Raw genomic sequence first — 15,743 nt, 5'->3', positions numbered from 1 at the left:
ACACACAACCCCCCTCAAAACAAAACAAAAACCAGAACCAACCAAACCCAAAATCAAATAAATTAACAACGCAAAACAAACCCAAAACAATGCTGCAGATTTATTACTCCCTCACTTAAATGTCTGAGGGAGGCATGAGATGTCCCAGAGAAAACATGCTTTGCAGGTCTAAAGACTGCAAGGAATCCTGTCAACTAGCAATCAAGTAATGACTAGAGGGTATAATGAATAATGTAGTTTCTAGTAACCAAACATCCATTCTAGAAAAGTTCAGAGCGCAGACAAAACAAAAACGTGAACTCCAAATCAGTGACCATACTACTAGTAGTAGTTACTAGTAATTACCAAACTACTAAACCGAATACACGAAGCATTTGCTCATAAGTAGAAGTGTGTTGTGACTTTCGGGCTCTGATCACAGGTAAACGATGGGAATACCTATGCCAAAGCAAGGTGTGAGCACACAGCGTGCAACCAGCTGCACCTTTTAAGAGAAAAGGGACACTGTCAAGTTCAAGCTGCTGCAGGTAAGCTGTCCAAAGAGTTCACTTTTCCTGTATGTGCTGGGGAAAAAAACAAAAAAACAAAACAAAGGAAAACATCGCTGAAGTTATTTCACTTCTAGATAACAGATGAAAGAGAAGGTCCTGGGTGAAGCCAGGCAGTTGGGGTAAGCTGAAAAGGAAACACCCACCTGCTGCACCATTTCGTGGAAAAGGGTCAGGTTAAATCTCCTGACAGGAGCAGTGTGCCCAATAAAATCAGATGCTGTGAAAATAATAGCTCACTTCCTTATCCATATAATTACAACCTTAAAAAAAATCCAACAGGTTTGTGAGACACGTCATCCTTGACAAAGGCAAAGTTGACTCTTTCTCAACAGATCACACCTATCAACCTGATACTAATCCTTTTTCTACCACAGTCTGTAAATAATATGCCTGGAAGAGATCCAGTGCTTCCTTGCACACAGTTCCCTGCTTCTCCCCTGGGAGTATTGGTCACCTGGCCTTCAGGTACCACATTAAACACAACTAAAAATGTTGTTTTCATGGAAAACTTAAGTCTAGTTAAATCTACCATTACTACTTATTTCTTACCACTGCAGCCTCACCCAAATGTTGATTAGAGATCATGAACAGTCAAGCATTACCAACCTTAAAGTATGTTTTCCTACACTTTTCGACCTACATAGACTCTAATCTTACACAGAAATGCAATGAATTTTCTACTGGTATTTCTATCTGGATACCTTTTTCAATTTTTTTTTTCTTTTAACTTTGATCTTTTATATGGTCTACCTTTATAAGAGATACGGTTAACAACTTTAATGCAATAAAAGAGGTATTTAACAGCTTTATTGAAAAATTATCTTTAAATAAGTTTTGGGGGTTTCTGGTGGTTTTTTTGTTGCTGTTTTTTGGTTTTGGTTTTTTTTTTTTTACACTTGATGTGTGAGATGGATAGGAATAGTTGTTCTGTGTATTACTCTGTAATTCTCTCTAAGGTTGTGTCACTGATGCCTTGCGATCCTTTTGCTGTGGATACATTTTGCCATTTCAACATTCAAATATTCAAATTAAAAAGGATGTCCCATTGTAGCAAAATCCATCTTCTCACTTATAATTTAATTTCAAGAATCTCCCCCTCATCAATCATGTTCCCTGCTCAAGCTCTGTGATCCCCCATTTCCTCCAACATCCTGTCGGAAAGAAATGGCAGAAGTCCAAAATAAGTCACTGAAATGATTTAAGTTCTTCCAGTAGAAGTACAATTTTAATAGTCCTTTTAGTCTACGGTCTAAAGACTGCTTCCAAGGGGAAAGTAAAAGATAAGAAATACAAGCCTACTGTAACACTTGAACTTCTGATAAAAAGATCTAGTACTTGCATTGCTATTTTTAACAGGTATTATAGGATTCACAATTTAGATTCAGCACTTATAACTAGAATTGGGTGAACTACCAGAGAGGACACACTGAAGTAAAGTGAATGAACTCACAGTACAGATACAGCCCTACTTTCCCCACAGCTCTTTGCTCCCATACCACAAAAAACTGTTGCAATGAAATTAAATTGCCTGAAGCCAAGTCCAGGTGAAGCAGAAAAGACTCTGCAGCCATGGTTCAGACCTGACCTGCTTGGCTGAAGGCTCATGCCTGCAACTGCTCAGTCTGTTCTGAGCCACCAGCTGGCTTCTCACTCACGGGACAGCCCGTGTTGAGGTGAACCGCTCAGCTAAACTCAGCATCAGCAGTAGGCCAAAAGTGATGATATAGTCGGACTCACTGTACACTGCTGACTTCACTAAACAGCACTAAACTGTTGCCTCCAACCTGGTATAATCTCAATCAAATAGTCCTTAATTTACAATCACTTCTACCATCATCCAGTAAACTGCTCCTGTATCCTGGATCAAGTCCTAGTGTAATAGAACATCTGCATCAGGATTTCTACATTGTGAAACAGCATGTATGTACACCTGGTATATCTGATGATACAGAAATCTACTTTAGCCTCTGTGGCATAAAACATCTTAATACAATGCAAAGACAAAGCCAGGGAAGTGTAATATTTTTAAGGCTGGGAGTGACTGGAAAAGCACCCTGCTGCCCACAGTGACCGATCCTGGGGAGAGCAGCCGAAGGAACAAGGCAGCATGACACTGCTTAAGGGCTGAAATCACATTGCTAGTGCTAACGGAGGAAAAAAACCTCTCCTGATTACACACCCACCACCATGTCACCGTTTCTGCCTCGGGGAACAGCGGGAGCCAGGCAAAATCAGCAGCGCTTATAACTACGTCAGTGAACACTGTGATGTTAAAAGAGTCGTTTGGGATTTTTAGGGTTTTTTTGTTAGTTTTTTGTTTTGGTTTTTGGTTGTTTTTGTTTGTTGGTTTGGTTTTTGTTTGTTTGTTTGGGGGGTTTTGGGTTGGTTTTTTGTTGTTGTTGTTTTTTTTTTGGAGGGGAAGAGTTTTTAAAGTCTCCACGTTTCTGAGTAGGCGGCAGCTGAGCCACACCATTATCCCGCGCTGCCACCACACACTCCTGTGAAAGCGCTGCTCTAAATTGAGCCACAGCAGAAGCAGGCACAGCCCCTCTGTCCCCGTCCCCACCTGCCCTAGAGGCGACTGGGGCGGGGGCAGGTGGGGCAGCGGGTACTCACAGCGGGTTCCAGCGCTCGGGCAGGCGGCGGTGCAGCGAGATGCGGTCGCTCAGGTAGATGTTGATCTGGTGCCGGCGGATGCTCTCCTCCTGGCGCCGTTTCTCGGCCGGGCTGAGCTCCAACCGCACCGCCCGGCCCAGCTCGCCCAGCGCCCCCGGGTCCAGGGCCGGCTTCTCGTACACCGGCTTCCGCAGCCGCTCGGTGTCGGCCGGCGGCGGTGGCGGGGCGGGGGCGCGGCGGGTGGCGTGGTGCGGCGGCGGGCCGTGCCTCCAGGCGAGGAAGCCGACGGCGGACAGTAGCCCCAGGACCACCAGCCCGCCCCCGCCTCGGCAGCCCCGGCCCCGCTTGCCCCAACACATGCCACGGCTGAAGCGGCCGGCCATGCCGAGCAGGCTGCGGGGCCGCGGGCGGCTTCTCCCGGACACAGACGCGGACACGAGCGCGCCTCCGCCCCGGGCGAACTCGACGAGGTTTTCCACGACCTGCCCACGCCGCACCGCCTGCCCGCCGCCAGCTCTTGCCCCCGCCAGGAAACCCGCCCGGCTCCTCCGCCGCCGCCCCGCCCTCCTTCCCGCCCCGCCGCCAGCTAGCCCGGAGGGGCGCGGCGATGAAGAGCCGGGGATGGGCGAGGCCGCGGGGCGGGGAGGGGTCTTTGCGTGTCAGAGAGGGAAGGGTCTCGTCTCGCCCGCTCCTCAGCCCGCTCGTCGGGGGCTATGCTTGTCGGCTTTATGGTGGTCGGCACTCTGAAGGGCCCCGAGGGCCCCGGCACCCCGAGGAAGGCACACGGTTGCTGCTTGCTCCGGGCTGTCACTGGGAGGCACAACTGCGGGGCCAGAAATGGTCCTGAGCTATCCCCGGGCCCTTGTCCCACAGCTCCCCGGGCAAGGAGGGAGCAGAGCTCCAGCTGCAGCTGGATCGTGCGCTCCTGGGATGTAGGGAGGAAGGAGGAATACACGTCCGCTTTGAACGCGTCCTCTTACCCTTCAAAGAGGTGATCTGGTCACCCTGAAGCTTGAGCAACTTTCATGAACACTGGTAGTTGTATGGTTGTACCCTCATGATGAGAAGGTGTGGCTGGCACAGAGCTGGCATGGCCACAGCTAGTGTCTCTGGCGATGACAGGGACAGCCCCAAGGCTTGCTGCTTCCTGACAGAGGTAGCCAGGGCTGCAGATGAACAGCAAGGGGAGTAGTTTGTCATGGAGTAACCAGGAATATTGTTGGGGCAGAAGGAACGAAGTCTGTTGGAAACTAGCCTTCCTCCATTCTGCTGCCTATGGAGGAGCATGTGCTTTAGAATGACACAGAACATGGGACAAGAAGCCATAGGAGTTAATGACAAACTCTGGACATAGATCCATCTGTTTACACTGAGGCATGAGATTAGATCATAGAATCATAGAATCATAGAATGGGCTGGGTTGGAAGGGACCTCTGGGATCATCAAGTCCAACCCTTGATCCACTACTGCTGCAGTTACCAGACCATGGCACTGAGTGCCACATCCAGTCTCTTTTTAAATATCTCCAGACACGGAGAATCCACTACTTCCCTGGGCAGCCCATTCCAATGTCTGATCACCCTCTCTGTAAAGAAATTCTTTCTAATATCTAACCTAAATGTGATTTTGCATTTGAAAAACCTTAACATAAGTGTAAAATAACTGCTACAGTTTATCTCTCATGTTCATCATGGAGCTGAAACTCTGGTTTTGAGGTGTCTTTTGCTCTTACATATTTTACAAGGAGGCAGTTCACTGTACTATCCTCTGCTGTTGGAGGCTTGTCAAGATCAACATGGCAGAGGAATCCAGCCATCACCAGAGAGGAACTTTAGCCTGGTTAAGCGGTATTGGGTGGTGCTCACCAGCACTACTGGACAAAACCATCTTTGACACTAAGAAAGGGAAAAAACCTCATCACTACCAGACAGGGTCACAGCCTAGAGCTATGAAGTACTTCTGATTTGACATTATAATAAATGTCATACATGACAACAAACACTGAGGCTGTCAACGACTGTGGAGGTTTTGCTTTGGATAGAAAGGTGCTGAGTAGTAGTGAATCATCCTTTCACTGGCAAACTATGATAAATCAAGTAGTGTAGGTGGATTTGCAGATGCAAATGTGTATAGATATAATTTAATTATTTCTTTTTCAGCTATATAGTTCTAGAATGGTTTGGGTTTGCCACCTAACTCTTCAGTCCCCAAGCTTAATAGATACAGCTTCCTTTATCTACGATGTATATTCTTTTGTCCACCATATTGGTATCTTACAGAATCAAGAGTGGTTTGGGTTGGAAGGAACCTTAAAGATCATCTAGTTCCAACCCCCCTGCATGGGCAGGGACACCTTAGATTGCTCAAAGCCCCATCAGCCTGGCTTTGAACACTTCCAGGGAGCAGGCATGTACAACTTCCTTGGGCAACTTGTTTCAGTGTCTCACCACCCTCAAAGTGAAGAATTTCTTTGTAATGTATAGCCGAAGTCTGTCCTCTTCCAGTTTAAGGTCATTACCTCTTGTCCTATTGCTATATACACTTGTAAAAAGTCCCTCCCCAGCTTGCTTGTACACCCCCTTCAGCTTCTGGAAGGCCTCTGTATTTAATACACCTACAAAATATATTTACACACATGTACTTAACCACTGTTATTCCAGCTCGTACACCTTTTCAAACTAGATTTTATGCATATATAATTATCTGTTATAGATAACCCTCACATTAGGAAGAAATTATTTAATGTGAGGGTGGTGAGATACCACACTGGAGCAGGGAAAAGCTGTGAGGAGTCCTCCTTCTGAGGAGGAAGGAGCAGCAGAAACACCATGTGGGGAATTGACCCTAAACTCCCCCTGCCTCTCCCCTGTGCCCTGAGGGGGAGGCAGCAGGGACGGGATCCAGGACCAGGGAAAAAGAGGGGTCGAAGGAGGTATTAAGATCTGGTCATGTTTTCTCTTTCTCCTTGTAGTTTAAATTATTTTCTTTTGCCTCCCAAAGTTGAGTCTGTCTGTTTTTTGCCCATCACTGTAACTGGAGAATGAAAACCTTCCTATCCTTGCATTGATTAAGGAGCCTTGGAGTGGATTTTCTCCTCCCTGTCCCACAGTGGGGGTGGGGGGGCGAGCAATCAGAGGCCTGGTTGGTACCCGCTGGGCCCAAATCCCGACAGAAAGAAAACAGGAGAGTTCTGCTGCATTAAGTTCGTAAGTATTAGAAGAATAAGTATTTCACTGAAGTGTTTTAAGTGTTAGAGCAATATGGAAGAGACACAGGAATACAATCCCATGCCTAAAACAAGTTTTGAGATAAAAAAAGTGGGAAGCTGAGAACAAAATGTGACAAGACTGCAGGTGGCACGCCGCAGTTGGTGGCAGATGGGGTAAAATAACACAGAACTGTTGAAGAAGATAACCAGCATAGCTATCTCTTAGTCAGATTTTAAAAAGGTAGAAAAGGCTTGAAGAAAAGGTAGAGCATCAGCTTGCTTCCACAGAAGTAAGGAATGTCACAGCTGGTCGGAAAGCAAGGGAGGTGGCTTTCAGTACTAATAATTTAATAATGCCCTTAGAGCAAAGTAGCTGAGAAGGCTTTTATGTGATCATCCTTGCAGTGAGGAATAATAATACTAGTAGTGATGTCCAAGCACATAAATCTAAAGAAATCCAGCAAGGGAAAGTGCCATTAAGGTGTTAATGCAAAAATCATTAAGATTCATTAATTCATTCAGTATCATTCACAAATAAGTTTTAACAAGATTTAAAGAATGTGATGAAAATACACTTTTCCTTAAACCTTTTAAAAAGCTTGTAGGATCTAATTAATATAGGAAGACTGAAATTTCTGAGCTTAAGTACTTGAAGTATAACATCATCGGCTCTGTGTGTAAAAATAAGCTGTAGAGAAAAAAAATACCTACAATTAATGAGGCAAATTATTTCCCTGATATCTGTAAAGCTTGTAGAAATGTCTTCATGGAAGAGTCCTTTTAAGCAATTCTATTGGTTTGTTGTTTTCTTGTTTGTTTGTTTGTTTGTTTTCAGGAAGAAACAATGTATTAACTATATCTTTCAGAAAGCACTAAGAGAAGGTAATATAACAATATGTAATTGCCAATAATAATCATATAGTAAATATAATGGCTGAAATTAGGAGTATATCTGTTGCTCACCTAAATGTACATTTAAATCCTAGGTGATACTCAGTTTACTTAAAATACATGAGCTTATTGAAGAAATTGGTCTACAGACAAGGAAAACATGAAGTGGTAAATTAAGATTAACTATTTTTCACATCTATTATTAACAGAAGTTATTGTTTTATAGTGATTACATACTCTTTGAAAATAAATCAATTATTAAATTTAATAAAGGCTTTAAAATTCAAGGTTTTTTTTTTTTGTTAGATCTCTACTGTCAGTTAAAAATGGTGCAAAACTATAAAATGGAAATGGGCTGTGAAGAAGTCTCAGCTTACAGAGACTGCACATTTAGAATACACCTGAAGTTCAAACAGCTTCCTAAATTAATACTTTCAGCAGAAAAGAAAGAACCAAATAATGTGTTTCAAAATAATGCTTCTAGTTTTAGTAACACCCAGTGGTTAGGTATTCTATACAAAAAGAAAAAAATCAGCAGAACATGGTGTACGTTGCAAATAAATGAGAAATCTGTCAAAAAGATTTGGCCAAGTTATATAACATACTCACTGGAGACAGCTTTGGATCTATGGGTGGTTGTTCCCTATTTCTTTAACCAGAACAGCATTGCCTTGCAAAGAAAGAGCCCCCCTCAACCCTTACCTTGGCTGCTTTATCAGCAAGCATGCACCTGTATTCTAAGGATATTATTATTCATCCCACTGTTCAACCAGTGCCAAGGATTTAAATTTTTGTTATTAATATGTCTGTATGGAAAGTGCTGTTATTTGAGGCAGTGGCATGGTGCATAGTGCAGGCAAAATGTGAAATGGGCTGAGCCCTCACTGCTTCCCAGCTGCAGGTCTGCACCAAAGGCTGGGGGTGCAGGTCCCTAGTGCTTCAGTGGGAACCCTGTTTTACGGGGCAGACTTTGGATCAAGAGTGAAGCTGGGTACATGGTGCAACAGCAGAGTGTACCAGGAGCTTAGATGAGAGGAAGAACAGTAGGTACAGAGTCCTAAAAATAAAATAGATTAAAAGACAGACTTGATGAGTGAGATAGAAACTGCCAGCTATTTCCGGGATCTTCTGTAAGACTGATGAATCCTGTGTAATTCTCATACTGACAAGCCTATAAAAATAAGCAGCATTCAGTGGATGCTACTTGGGCAAGACCTAATTTGTACTGGTTTGCAAATACCTGTAGTCCATGTATGTACATGTGTATATATATGGCTATATGCATATGGACACACAAAGTATCATGATCAAAGGGTCATGTGCAAAACAGGATAACTTAAAAGGTAGTAAGGATGTGCATGCCAAAGGCATCCATTGGTATATATTGATATATATTATATAAGTATCAATATATATTATATATAATATATAATAATTATATATATTATATATATATATTGCTTGCTATAGATTTCTTTGGTTGATACACAGATGCTCTCTTTAGCTAAATAACATGCATCAGCAGTAGAAGAGATATTGTATGTAAAGGAAGCCATGACTAGCAAGCTTAGGTGTCAAAAACTGCAATTATCTGCATGGAACATGGTATGACAGACATGTTGCTGAGAAGGCTCTTGAAGGCCTACTATATTGTAAATCTGACTGATTTTCCATGCAGTCTTGTGCTCATACAGTGAGCTGAAATACTGAGCTGCAAACAATTTATGAAAGTTCAGTCAAAATTATGGCATATTTGGAAACATGAAGTATTTAAATGAAGTATTTTCATCAAGTTATAGCAGTGGGATACAGTAGACTAAGTGGAGACCTGCTATATATGACAGAATTAAAATCCTGAACCAAGAACTTAAGGACATCTTATGTAGTGAATTGATCTTGGTCATCCTATTCAGTTAACCTATGAGTAATGATACAGGAGAAACACCTTCTTTTCTCTCATGTTATGTCTCATCTATATGTCTATATTTTTTCTTTAAGATGGCGGTAAGAGTCTTAACAATAAGCATATGCTAAAACTTTCAGGTTTGATTTGTTTTGTCTTGTGATTCACATCTGTAAGGTTTTACAGTAGAAAATAAGCCTTTTACGCCTTGAATTGCTGTGAAAATATTGCCATCTTATATGAGGATTTGCGATGCCATCATTCCCAGACTTTCATAATGAAGATTATGGCTGAGTCAGCTAATTGCTTGACTACTTGTATTTCTCCCTTTCTGAGATATTTTTTATGATGGTAATTTTATCGTCTTCAATATTATGTGATTCTGAATTATATATGAGGTAGAAAATTGCTTTTGTGTGATGGTATGACAATATGTCCATAGGTATTATACCCTATTGCTACTCTTAAGAGCAACAGAATTTTTTGTCATGTTACCTGACCAATTTGTAGTTCTACATCCCTGTGCATTTGCCATGTCATATTTACTTTAAAAGATCCACAGGTATATTACATACCCTAATAGTTTTCTAGGCTACTTTTTGCAAATGATGATGTCTGTCTCTTGCAGAATGATGGCTCTAGGTTTATCTCCTTTATGTCACTGTGTATTATGAGTAGCTTCCATAAGGCTTATACTGGCCCACTTATCTCCCGGCTGGAGTTTTAAAATACTTTGCAGTGGAGCCTTCTGTTAGAAAACTTTCTCAAATGTTGACCCCATGTTTGCTCTTTTCTCATCTGTTATGTGTTTTGACTTTTTTTGATAGGCGTGTCCTGTTCTTTGCACTTTTATCATATCCTTTAGTCTGAAGTAATTTCTCTCACTCATCAGGGTTTTCTTTGTTATTTTAAAATTTTTATCAGAGAGCAATCCAACATTGACCTATACAAATTAGCATAGTGGTGACATGAAGGCATTTCTTGTCAAAAGCAATGCATTTTTCACTGACCAGATGAAGTTTGTACAAACCTTCCAAACAACTAATGCATAACCTGCATTTAATGGTCTTGATTTTTTCTCCAATATCCTCTTCCAGCCTAACCTTTCTCCATCTGCTTACCTAAACAACAGTTGGAAAAGCTTAGGTTGCTCTTTCATGGGTGAAGAAATCAAGACCTATATTTTCCAGAGAGCTTAAAGAGAGATCATTATTTTTCCCGTGCCTCATGATACTTTGATTCTCTATCAGTGACATAAATCACTGAGTGATCTTATATATATAAATGCCTAGGTTGCAGGCTGAAGTTAGTAAGAGCTGATGGTAACATATTGCAAACCCTGATATATATTTCCTATTGCTTACTTAGAAGTTTCTTAAAGTGTTGAACCTTACGTTGCTAAGTTCCTAATCACATAGATGATATCTTAGAGTTTCAAGCCATTAGTAGAATTTGATAGCGTAATCATCAGCTACATAACAAATTTGTATGATCAAGTAGTTTATCTCAAAGATAAACTGGAATGAGTCTGTCACTAATTTGACTACACAGGCACGCACTTTGATATGGTAAGAATGACACAGTTTTCTTGAATCATGAATAATGTATTGCATTAATCACTCTTGCCATTCCTTTCTTCCAAGCTCTGAAATCTTACAGAATGACCTGCCCAAACCAACAGGGACATGACACAATATCCTTAAGTGAGTGGTGAACTGCAGTGCGAGAGTTATTTTATTGGTGCTTTCCTGTTTTGTTTTGTTTTTCTTACTTTAGACATCAGTATAATTTGGAAAAGAGTTTGTTATCTGTGAAGCTCAAGCTAGAGAGAAGATACTTAGAAATGCCACAAGAAATCAATTTTATGCTCAAAATCTTCAAAACAAAAGTCTGATTGTCACTATCAGAAGGGAGAAAATTGTGGTTTTGGGGAGTGACCCAATTGTAAATCTTGTATTTCAGTGAAGGAAGAGACTGGTTGTCAGCTAAAAGAAAAACAAAGTAGGAAGGTGCAAGTAAAGGCTGAAATACCATGTAAATGGAGGTGGGGCTGTCGGAATGACCGCTTCCAGGCTGTAGAAAACAATTCGTCAAGCACGAAAAAAGGATTGCTGGGCCGGGTGAGAGCAAATAAGTTCCACACCTGAGGGGGCAGTAGGTGACCCCGGGTCAGAAAAACATGTTTGGTGGAGACGCTTCACTGCGTCGGAGTCAGTAGTGGTAGCAGGAACCCGGCATGGAGAACGGCAGCAGCCCAGATGCGAGCGGATGACAGAAAACACCTGGGGGACCCAGGCGCTGGTTGGGGCGAGAAGAGGTGACACCATCGGGACAGACACTGAAGGCAGGGGAGGTCCAGGCAGGGAAGCCCCTTGCTGGTTCCGAGGAGCTCAGCGTGCGGCCCAAGCCGGCTTCCCCTCCCTGCCGTGCGAAAGCGGCCGGGGCGCTGCGGCCGCCCTGGGCCGGCCTCCTCCCGCCAGCCGAGTCCCCTCCTCCCCTCTGCCTTCCCGGAGGCTGCCGCCGGCGGGGGCGATTGCGGGCGGCCGAGCCGCTCGGGGCTCGCCGGTACTGCCCATGGGGGAATGCGGAGTGCCCCCCCAGGTCCAGCTCTTCCTCCGAGCCTGCGAACAGGGCGACTGCGAGACCGCCCGGCGCCTATTAGGGCTGCCCGGCGGCGGCCCCGCCGACCCGACGGCCCCCTCCTCCTGCGCGGGTACCGAGGAGGCGGCGGAGCCCCGCGGCGAAGGGTCCGCCCCTTCGGCCCCCGCCGTGCCGGTGGACTGCACCGACGAGGCCGGCAACACGGGTCTCCAGTTCGCTGCGGCGGGGGGCCACGAGCAGTTGGTGCGGTTCCTGCTGCGGAAGGGGGCCTCGGTACAGAGCAGGAACCACTACGGATGGAGCCCCCTCATGCAAGCGGCCAGGTAGGGGCTGGGGTCAGGGACGGGGGAGGAGGCGTTGGCTCCGGCCGCCATCCCGCCTCGGTGCGGGGCACCGGCCTACTCAGCGGCGGGGCGGCGACCGTACCGGCGGCGGCCCCGGGGCGGGGATGGGAGGGCCGCCGAGGCTCGCTCCCTTCCCCGCCCCGGGGCCGCTGCTGGCGCACGGTTCTTTCGCCTTCAAAAACCCGCTCCCCAGGCCGGCGGAGGGAGCCCGGGAGCGCTGGGGGAGACTCCCGGGGGTCAGCGTGTGTGAGATCGGGCGGGAACGCGCCATGTTGTAGGCCGCGGTCGGTCGTCTGCGCTTGTAACCCCGGGGGACCCGAGTGGTCACCTGTTACCTGCACCGGGGGTGGGTGACGAGGGGCTGTCGAATTTAAATTTGGATAGGTATCACGCTGGGGCGTTAGGCTATCTCATTCAGTGTTAAGGGTGTGGTGATGGAAGCTGTGCCTGCGGTGCCTTGGGTAAAGCCCCAGTGCAGCAGAATCACAGTCAGAGGTAACCTGAAGATGAAAACACCGCTCCCCTCCTTCCTTCGTGTAACCCGTGTAACACGCAGTTCCCTGTATTCCTAATGCTCATGTTTGTGCTTATCTCTCCATATCCAAGTACCCCCAGGGTTTACAGATGTGCTTTGCAACTTTGGGGGGCAGTGCTTTCCTCTGCTAAGTAAATGATTAATTGAAAGGATAAATGTTTTTGGTTCTTTTGGTATCTGTTCCCCCCCTCCACCCCCCCTTTTGGTTTCGTAACAGATTAAGATACTTGGAAGAATTTAGTCTGTTTCAAAGTCAACATTTCTCTTTTCAATTAAACCCCATAGAAAGTTCCCTAAGAGTGAGTCACACAGCTGGTTTCCCAGTAAGAACAAGACAAGGTTCAACAATTTTGTCATTCCATGAAGGTTGGAAAAAAAAAAAAAAGAAAAAAAATAGCAGAAACAGTCTTAGATTTTTTTTCCCTTGATGAAAACCATACTCCCATTCTTTAACAATAAACTCAAATCCCTGTAACCCAGTCAGTGTTTTAAAGGCACAACTTGCTGACATTTGAAAAGTACTGCAGACACCGCTGAAACCTGTGGAGAAAGCATGAAGTGTAAGGGCATGTTTCTTTTATCTTTTTAATGGATAACCAGAAAGGAAACATAGTGTTTGTATAAATGTAGGTTTCACATTATATACATATTTAATTTTCTGCCTGTGGTTAGCCCTGTTGAAATTGGACAGGAGATAGCATATATCCATTAAGTTAATCACATGTACAGTGATTGCAGGCTCTACAAAGGTGATGCAGTGAATGGTGCCAGGATGGTCAGAGGGACTACGCAGGTACTAGAGGCTGCATTCTGCAACTATGTACTTCATGAAAGGAAACTAGGTAGTTGTATTCACCTGTCTGCTATTAGTGGTTAGTAGCATTCTTCAGGATTTCCTCAACTAGTATTTGCTTTCCTGCTGTGTACAAAGGCTGCTTTCAGGATCAGAGTTTGTGTTGAACACTGCACACGTGTATAGTAACGCCTGGTATCTGCAGCAAGAACACAAAGTGCATGTCTTAGCAGTGAATTATGTTTATTAAAATGTGGGATTTCTTAGCTGAGGAACAGTAAAGAGTTTCCATTTTTTTCACCAATGAGCTAACTGGTTGCGTGCATGGCTTGCAAGATTGTCTTTTGCTTGCTGATAAATTTAACAGAGCTGCTGATAAGGAAGTGGTATCACAGCTGGAGGACTGGTGATACTGGTATGAGTTCAATACTCTCACCAAGTTCTTTTAGATAATCCATGTGAGGAGGGTTTAATGCTTTTAATACCAAATTTCCTTATTGGAAGATATTTGATATTACACAGGATTTTAATTTAGCCTAGTGACACAACAATCTCCTGAAATCATAACACATGCCTGACACAGCAAGTGCAACATAGAGTTGAACTGTAAGACGAACAACCATTACCTTGGCTGCTCACTGTCACGATGCTGGGCATCCCCAGTTGCCAAGAAGGAATGTGTGGCTGGAGCCAGTTTAAACCCTTTGTTCTCTTGAAAATTTGTTTAGTTGATTGTTCAGTTTTGGTGCTCTGTATTGAGCTGATCTATGTAGATACTTCCCCCATGCTGTTCTGGCTGACTCAGGAGGATAATACTTTATATTGATTGTGTCAGGGAAGGTCATTCACACAGCCAGTTGTCCCACTCTGCTGATAGAGATATTTCTCTAAAACAAAGGCAGCCCTCTCGTTCCCTTTGTTTTAAGAGAAATTCAACTTTACTAGAGCTGTGGCAGCTGGCTATGTTATTCTCTGAGCCTTATGGCCACATGCCTGTCTTCACTGAGCCTTCTTCCATTGTGGGGCCTCGTTGATGGTTCACAACTGGAAATCAAGGGATGGTGCAAATACAAAAGATCAGCTGTCCAGTTCATAACATGGTCTTTTTTTTTATTTTTATTTTTATTTTTTTCATTGCTTCTTGGAAGTTTTTACTCATTCAAGAGTAAAAAGGGTACATGATTAAAATGTCTGCAAACAAACTAACTTTGATTATTGAATCCTATACAGGTCTGGAAATAAGAAGATAAAAGTGACTCTACAGTTTATGCGAGTTGAGTGTTGATGTCACACAGTTGAAAATGAGGCTAGCATATTGCTGCTTTTTCCAGAGTATACTCTTAAATAGATCCCTTCTCTATGAGCATGGTCACTGATACGTGTGGAATGGATTAATTTACACTCCTCAAATGTGTATTTCTTCCCTCCAGTAAGGGAACCACTGTCACATTCAGTGATGCCTGCATAATCCCACATAGTGTATTAGCCAATAGGTCAATATGGTAGCAAAGTTCTCCATGTTTAGTGTATATCAGTTTTCTTTGAGAAGCCTTTGGCCATCCAAGTTGTTAATTCTTACCATCATCTTTTTCTCCCAAGGTTTGGACATCTAAGTGTTGCTCACATCTTGCTGGAAAATGGTGCTGATCTCAATGCACAAAATAAGTTAGGAGCCAGTGTCCTCACAATGGCCTCCAGAGGTGGCCACGTCAGCATGGTGAAATTGTTGCTGGAATCCGGAGCTTTTGTGGATAATTATGACCATTTTAGTACAAGTGTACTTAACAGCAGCAGAGATGACCTTCCTGATATCACTCCATTAATGGCAGCTGCTCAGCATGGACACGAGGCAGTGGTACATCTGTTACTAGACTGGGGAGCCGATTGTAATTACACTGTGAAGACTATGGGCTGGAGTCCTTTGATGCTGGCAGCTATTAGTGGAAAGGTGAGCTTGGCACAGCAGCTCATGGAGAAGGGTGCCAACCCCGATCACCTGAATGTACTACATAAAACACCTTTTGAAATCTCTGTTGGCTTCAAGCACAAAGACATGAAGGACTACCTGGAATCTCTCACAACTATCAGACCCCAGGCAGGTATGGAGTGTTAGTATTTTGTTTTGCTTTCTTGAAGTTTTGATTGCCTGCTTAGAAATTGAAGGAGTTCTTTTGCATGTACATGATCTTCTTTATAATTTGTTACTAGACTCTTGAAAATAGTGGGTTAGGTACACCTACCTTTGGTGAGGCAGGAATGCTCAGCTTCAGCAGATTACTTCTATGTCAGCAAGAGAAGATT

The 15,743-nt window shown here is 44.0% G+C and overlaps 2 protein-coding genes across 4 annotated transcripts in view; one reads left to right on the top strand and one right to left on the bottom strand.

The window, feature by feature from the left end:
• The window catches only part of GALNT12 (polypeptide N-acetylgalactosaminyltransferase 12), a 50,009-nt gene extending 46,459 nt beyond the window's left edge, over nt 1–3,550 (bottom strand). The window contains exon 1 of the mRNA XM_030446260.1: nt 3,168–3,550. Coding sequence (XP_030302120.1) covers nt 3,168–3,550 — 383 coding nt within the window. The remainder of the gene's footprint in view (nt 1–3,167) is intronic.
• A 7,801-nt stretch (nt 3,551–11,351) lies between these two features.
• Nucleotides 11,352–15,743, top strand: part of ANKS6 (ankyrin repeat and sterile alpha motif domain containing 6) — a 36,548-nt gene continuing 32,156 nt past the window's right edge. For 2 of the 3 annotated variants that reach the window (XM_030446258.1, XM_030446257.1), the window contains exons 1-2: nt 11,437–12,093; nt 15,042–15,541. In XM_030446258.1, the coding sequence (XP_030302118.1) occupies nt 11,438–12,093; nt 15,042–15,541 (1,156 nt within the window). In that variant the 5' untranslated portion in view covers nt 11,437. Of the gene's footprint in view, nt 12,094–15,041; nt 15,542–15,743 lie in introns of all 3 variants that reach the window. The other variant, XM_030446259.1, reaches the window with a different exon arrangement.

This window comes from Calypte anna, chromosome 2, assembly GCF_003957555.1.
Source record: "Calypte anna isolate BGI_N300 chromosome 2, bCalAnn1_v1.p, whole genome shotgun sequence".
Lineage (NCBI taxonomy): Eukaryota > Metazoa > Chordata > Aves > Apodiformes > Trochilidae > Calypte > Calypte anna.
The sequence above is the reverse complement of the archived record's forward strand: the minus strand, read 5'-3'. Positions and strand labels throughout refer to the sequence as shown.